The sequence below is a fragment of the Erpetoichthys calabaricus genome, chromosome 4 (assembly GCF_900747795.2).
Source record: "Erpetoichthys calabaricus chromosome 4, fErpCal1.3, whole genome shotgun sequence".
Lineage (NCBI taxonomy): Eukaryota > Metazoa > Chordata > Cladistia > Polypteriformes > Polypteridae > Erpetoichthys > Erpetoichthys calabaricus.
In genome coordinates, this window is record NC_041397.2 from 304,089,126 (window position 1) to 304,095,974 (window position 6,849).

At 37.0% G+C, this 6,849-nt stretch overlaps 1 protein-coding gene across 1 annotated transcript; it reads right to left on the reverse strand.

Annotated features, from left to right (window-relative positions):
• Positions 1-3,132: 3,132 nt before the first annotated feature.
• On the reverse strand, positions 3,133-4,143 carry LOC114641293 (olfactory receptor 6N1-like). The gene has a single exon (XM_028790365.2). The coding sequence runs from the start codon at positions 4,141-4,143 to the stop codon at positions 3,133-3,135; it is 1,011 nt and encodes a 336-aa protein (XP_028646198.2).
• Positions 4,144-6,849: the final 2,706 nt, after the last annotated feature.

Genomic DNA, 6,849 nt, shown 5'->3' on the forward strand with positions numbered 1-6,849 from the left:
CCCTTTACATAGAGAAGAGTTAGGCCGTGGTGGGCAATTTAGCCAGAACATTGGCATACACCCTACTCTTTACGAAAGATGCTCAGGGATCTTTTATGACCACAAAGAGTTAGCACCGCGGTTTTACACTTCATCCATAGAAATATGCCATTTTCACAGCACAGTATTCCTGTCACTATACTGGGGCGCTGGGATCCACACATAGACCACAGGGTAAGTGTCCCTTGCTGGCCTCACCAACCCCTCTTCCAGCATCAACACAAGCTTTCCTTAGATAGTCTCCCAATCCAAGTACTAGCCGGACCCCATCATGTTACCTGCGCTGAAGTGCATATGGCATGGCTGGCTGGAAAAGTAATAAATAATAAACAATGTGTGTTATGGTTGTGGAGATTCTCGAGTTTCTAGGGTGACATCATCCCCTCAATGAAACTGTCTAACCCCACCGTTTTTGATTTTTGAACATGTTTGCTTACTTGCATGAATTCAGCTGATATATTGACACATGTTTATGTGTTTTACAGTTTTTTTTGTAGCTTTTAAATTATTTCATATTTTCGTGCATTTTCTGTAATATTTGTAATTATGTACCTTTACATGGTCTGATATTCCATGGGGTTTTTGGGTGGTGCTCCAGGAGGTGAGGCCACCCTGACTTCACCACACATCTCCCTTCCCTTCAGCTATTTAGCTAGAGCAGAGAAGTCATGCTATTTATTTTAGATTTCATTTGCTTTCTTAATTTATAAGCCACTTCTCTTGTCCTACATGTACCTTCAGTGCCTTTCCTCTGTGTCCATGTTTGCCTGAACCTTTCTTGACTGGCGCTCCCTCTATCCAGTGTGTTCCTTTAAATCCTGCTTCTCAGACTCTATAATTATCTTCAATTATTACCTTGCTCACCTCCTGTCCACTTTTGTACTTTGAAGGTGAATCTCAGTGTGCTTCCTGTGCCTTTACTCCTTCTCGTGTAGCTCACACTTACACTTCCCCTTTCAGTCTCGTCACAAAAGCAAAAGTGATTAATCATACCAAAGCCAAACTGGCCAATCAGATTGCTCGGAGGGACAGGACACATATGCAGACCATAACATTTTAAAATTTAGTAGATTTTGCATCTGTTCCTGGTTTTCTCTTTTGGATTGTGGATTTGGACTTGTTTGTTGCAGGATTGGTTTTTGATCAACACCTTTTTGTCTATTTTTGTTCTTTTGAGCTTTTCCTTGTATTTTTCTATTCTTGGTTAACAACTTCTATATTTATAAAGTAGGCTTCAGAGTTGGAAAAAATTGTTTATGAAGGAGTTTGTGAGTCGTATTGTTTATTTTGGATTTCATCACTTTCTTGATTTATAGGCCACTTTACCCAAAAACAAGCAATAGAATAATTTTATTCTATTATATATATATTTATTTATTTACTAGGGGGCCACGCCCTCTGCTCGCTTCGCTCGCCTACCCCCGGGTTTGGTTAACCGGATATACATTTTAAAGAGATTGTTATTTTCATGGGAATTGTTACATACTCTTTCGATTTTATGTTGCATCGCTTCTCCGTGATCATAAATATAAACTTGACCAAATTGTAGTTTCTTTGAAATTAAACTTGTCGTGGCTTTAATTGTTGCGGGACCACAGATTCTCATAGCGTATGGTCCATTATTGTGTAAATCTATGTTCTGAGCATTGAATGATGCGATTGCAAAAAGTTTATTGTATACTCAGATGTTTTGCCTGTAGTGTTTGTTGATTTCACTTTCACCAAACAACAAATCTTTTAATTCTCGCAGATACGCCTCTTCATTGGGAGGCAACACTACTTTTCCCTGATGGCAACACGAATTTGATGATCTATAGCTGTCCGACTTAAACTTTAAAGCCTTACAATATTTACATACTTCTGATATATCACCTATGTCTATATATTCGATCTCTTTTTGCTGCTCCGTTATTTCACCGAGTAATAATTTCCATTTGTTTGTGCTAATTCGATCTTTACCTTCTTTTTTTGATACTTTCGAATTTTACTACTTTCATATTCTTTAACTTGCTCTGCATGTGTATCATGCCGTTGTTTTTGGGCCTTTCGAATTCAACTGCTTTCATAATCTCTAACCCGCTCTGCATGTGTATCTTGCCAATGTTTTTGAACGTCTTTATGAAGTCTTAGAACGTATAAAATTTTTAAGAGCTGGGAGCACATGAAGTGTCTGCCAAAAGCATTCAAACAGCTGAGAGGATAGATGTCCGTGATCTTGTTTGAAATTGTTTGTTTGTAAGTAGGGAGTGACGTGTAAAAGTCACCGTCTCACGGGTCTTGCTTCCAAAGGTTGTAAAGTCTAGCCTCGCGGGATGACAAAATGTCTTTTCAAGAAGATCACGTCTTGACCCAAGATTTTTTTATTTTAAAAGAGAGATTTATTTAAGTAATAAATAAATATTCTAAGAAACAGAATAAACTGATTCTTTGTTTACCTGTTTGTGTTCCGCAATCCTGACAATATAGCATATATATTAAACTTAATTTGGAAAAACTCTTTGATATGAATTTAATGCATTTCTTTTAGGAAAAACTTTCATTATGTCTGGTTTAATATCTAATAAAGATTTTCAGATACAGACATGATGTTTGTCCATTAATTTATATACCAAACATCATCCAACTCATATATCTAAAACTTTGGGAGTAGGCCAGGACCAAACCTGGAAGAAGCACAAGGCACACTGACACATACACACCTGCATCCTGGGTGACTTTAGAATCGCCTGTTAACCTAACACCTCTGGGAAACTGGAGTAACCCAGAGAAAAGGTATACAAACTTGTAGAAAAAAATGTTATCTCCTTGTTCAAACCCATTCTCCTGGCTTTCTTGAGACAGCAGCACTAAGTATGGGTAGGGGTAGACATTTTGTAAATACTGCATATAATTGAAAAAATAATAATAAAACAGTAAACAAAATACCACTAAACTTTGATTCAAAGCAATATGCAAGGAGATCTGTACAAGTTTACGCTTATCATGTTTGCTTTTTCAACCTATGCATGGAAAATAGGACATAGGATACAAGATGTAAATTATGACAGCAGTAAAAAAAAAAACTTTGATGCCAGTGACAGTGCCAGACTGCATTCATGCAGAAGATGTTATGCCATTTTTTGGTAAAACCTTGACTTTACCTTTAATTGAATTCTTGACATTTTGTGGAAAAAGAAATTTGAGGTGGATATATCTTTGTGCTGCTTCCTTCATCTTTTCATTTCTTAAGCTATAAATCATAGGGTTCACCATTGGCATTAAAAAGTAATTCAAACCACCAATAAAAATTCTTCCATCATATGAGATCCCTTCAATTTTTAGCCCTGCGTATACAACTGAGGAAGCAACATAATACATCAGCACAACAGTCATATGTGAAGAGCACATTGAAAAGGCTTTTGCTAGACTTGCTGTTGATTTTAGTTTTAGAACAGAAACTATAATTCTGAGATACGTCCACAGTACAAAAAGCAAGGGTACATAAATCGCAATCAAAGCAACCCCAAATGATCCATTGACATGATCTGTAATGTCAGCACAAGCTAGAGAAATTACAGATGGATAATCACAAAAGCAGTGCATGATTCTATTTGAGGCACAGTAAGGCAGGTTAGTAGCTAAAATTAACAACACAAGTGGAATAAGAAATCCAAGTATCCACACTATCATCATTATCAGCATACACTTTTTGAAATTTATAATCACATTATAGTGCAGCGGCTTAACCACTGCAATGTACCGGTCATACGCCATCGCTGCCACCAAGCAGTTTTCTGCTGACCCAAATGATACTATGAAATACATTTGTACGAAGCAAGCAGCAAATGAAATAGTTTTATCATGTCCAGAGAGAACCACCAGTAGTTTGGGAATAATTGATGTAGCAGTTAATATGTCTAGTACAGATAAATTACAGAGGAAAAAGTACATGGGTGTATGAAGCCGATGGTCCAGTAACACCAGAAAGAGGATGAGGAGATTAGCCGTTAGCGTGATTAACAGCAATAGAAGGAATCCAGCAAAGAGAAACATCTTGTAGTCCAGCAGACCTGGAAAACCCATCAGTTCAAATTCCGTGAAAGATGTGGCTTTGGATTCGTTCATTTGCTTATCTTTGAGATCGTACTACAAGAAACAGAAAAAAACAAAGTCAAAGGACGCTTAATGTTGTGCACTTAAAACCCTACCTGTACCTTCCAAATTCTTGATTTGGTAAAATAAAATTCTTTGTTACTCATTTTTGTAGTCTTGAGGCCCACATAACAGATCTTATTTTGATCTATATCAATTAAAGATTACCAGGCTGGAATGATGTAGCAATATTTTATTTTAATATAAAGTCGAAGTATTAAAATTAACACATTATTTTTTAAAATCAATAACAAAATTTAATTCTAAAATGATACATGACTTAGAATTAACACAGCATGTATATATACTTCATTTCAAGTTACAATGCAACAATAAAGTCAAACTATTAATTTATATTAGCAATGTTTTACAATTAACTTAGCATTTTTTGATTAATATTGGCTTTCAATTAAATTTATCTGCTCCCAGCAGGTTAACGATTTTGGTACTGAAAGAAAGAAAAGACGTCCTCTATCAATACTTATTAGGCATATGTGAGCAATCACTTCAGAAAGGAGAAGTACCTGAGGGCTAGAAAGTTGCAAATGTGACTCCAGTCCTAAAGAAGGGAGACAAACTTGATCTTAGTGAATTACAGACCAATAAGTCTTACTTTTGTGCCATGCACAATTATGAAACTGTAAATTAATAAATTAGAGAAGTATTTATATAAAAATCATATGATAAATAGCAGCCAGCATGGGTTTACGAGAGGAAGATCTTGCCAAACCAATTTTTCGAATTGGTTTAGCAGGCTACTGCAGTAATTGACAAATGCAAAGCATACAACATGATTTACTAGAAGCTGATGGTATTAGAGGTAACCTACAAAACTGGATCTAAAGTAGGTTAACTGGCAGGAGACAGAGGCTAATAATCTGTGAAAAGAATTTAGAAGTTTATGTTGACACAACATTCTCCTCATCTAAGCAATACACAAGGTCTATTTAAAAATCAAATGTTGTTATATTATTAAAACGTGTGGTATATAAATCGAGGGATGCCATGCTTAGATTATGTGATGCACTAGTCAGACTACATCTGGAGTATTCTGTGCAGTTCTGGTCACCACACTGCTATAAAAGACATAGCAGCACTTGAAGCTGTACAGAGACAAGTAACCAAGTGCATCTGAGGACTTAAACAACAAGTCTTGCTATGACAGACTCAGAGAATGAAATGTGTCTTGTCTCAAACAGAGGAGGATACATAAGAGACTTAATCCAAGTCTTCCAAAATTTCAAAGGCATTGATAAAGTAGATCCAGCAGAATTCATTCAACTTAAGGGTCAATCGTGTACTCAAGGAGATCAATGGAAATTAAGGGGGAAATACATTTAGGAGTGAAGTACTTTTTTAATCACAGATTTTTGAAAATTTGGAATAAATTAACCCGTGGCACCTAATTAAATCCTTGACAACCTTTAAAAAGTATCTGGATGAGATTTTGGGACAGTTTAGCGATTAGCTAAGCTTGGTGGACTCGATGGTCTCCTCTCATTTGTTAAATTTCTTATGTGCGTATGTTCTAAATAATAATGATTTCTATAATAATGGCTTGTTAATCAAAAACATTAAAAAGCAATTCTTTGCAACAGTGAGTTGACATCCATATTTGTATATTAAATTGTGTTTTTGGGAGGATTGATCATGTTAGAATTTCCAATGAAATGCACTCTTCAGCTGAACTGAATGACTATTGCGGTGTACTAATATGCTAAATAAAACAAAAAATAATCTCGATCTTCCCCTGAACCACAGGATTAACCCCTCAGGGATTAATATAGTGTAACAAAGGTAACTGAATTGGTTTGCTGTAACCATACTTGATCTAATTCCAGTAAGTAGCTCAACATCTGCCTCTTATATCCAAAGTTACCAGTGTATTCCTAGTCTAGTACTCCTTGTGACGCCCAGAGAAAGCACTTTAACCTGTCTGTGCTTTAAGTATAAAAAACAGATGTAAACAATTACAATACATTAGCATCACATAATAATTCTCAAACCCATTAACCTAACTCCCGGGAAGCTTATGCCTAACCTGGTAGCAGTAGGCACAAAGCGAAAGATAGCCCTGGACAGGAGGCCAGGAGCTCAGATATGTACTAGACCCGGGGTACTCAATAGGCGGACTCCGGTCCGCATCCGGACCCAAATACGGTTAAATCTGGACCGACGCCAAAACAAACATGCAAATTTAATCATAATCCAAATGAGTTCTCAATGAAGTGCGCAATTGTGATTCCGCGCGATATATCTTTGAGGTTTCTACTCGGTTTGGTTGCTTCATCTATGTCCAATCACACCAGTTGTAACAGTATCGTTCCCACTACTCCCCGCCTCCCCCCCAATACTCGCTCGCTCGCTCGCTCATTCACGGCAGCCAGATTTATGTACCGGTCACGTGCTCTGGGTCAGGCCGGTGAACAGGCAGTCTCATCACTCGCAGGCAGTGCAAATTTCGATAACTGAATTTTTTTTTGCTGACTGAAAGTGAAGATGGCTGGCTCAAGACAGTACATTGATAAGAAAAGAAAAGTTGATTTTGAAAACCGCGAATTTAAGAGTGAGTGGACAGAAAAATATGCGTTCGTGCTCCCCGTGGGAAGCAGAAAACCAATGTGTTTAATCTGCAACGAGACGGTAGCAATAATCAAAAGTGGTAATGTGAAACGCCAT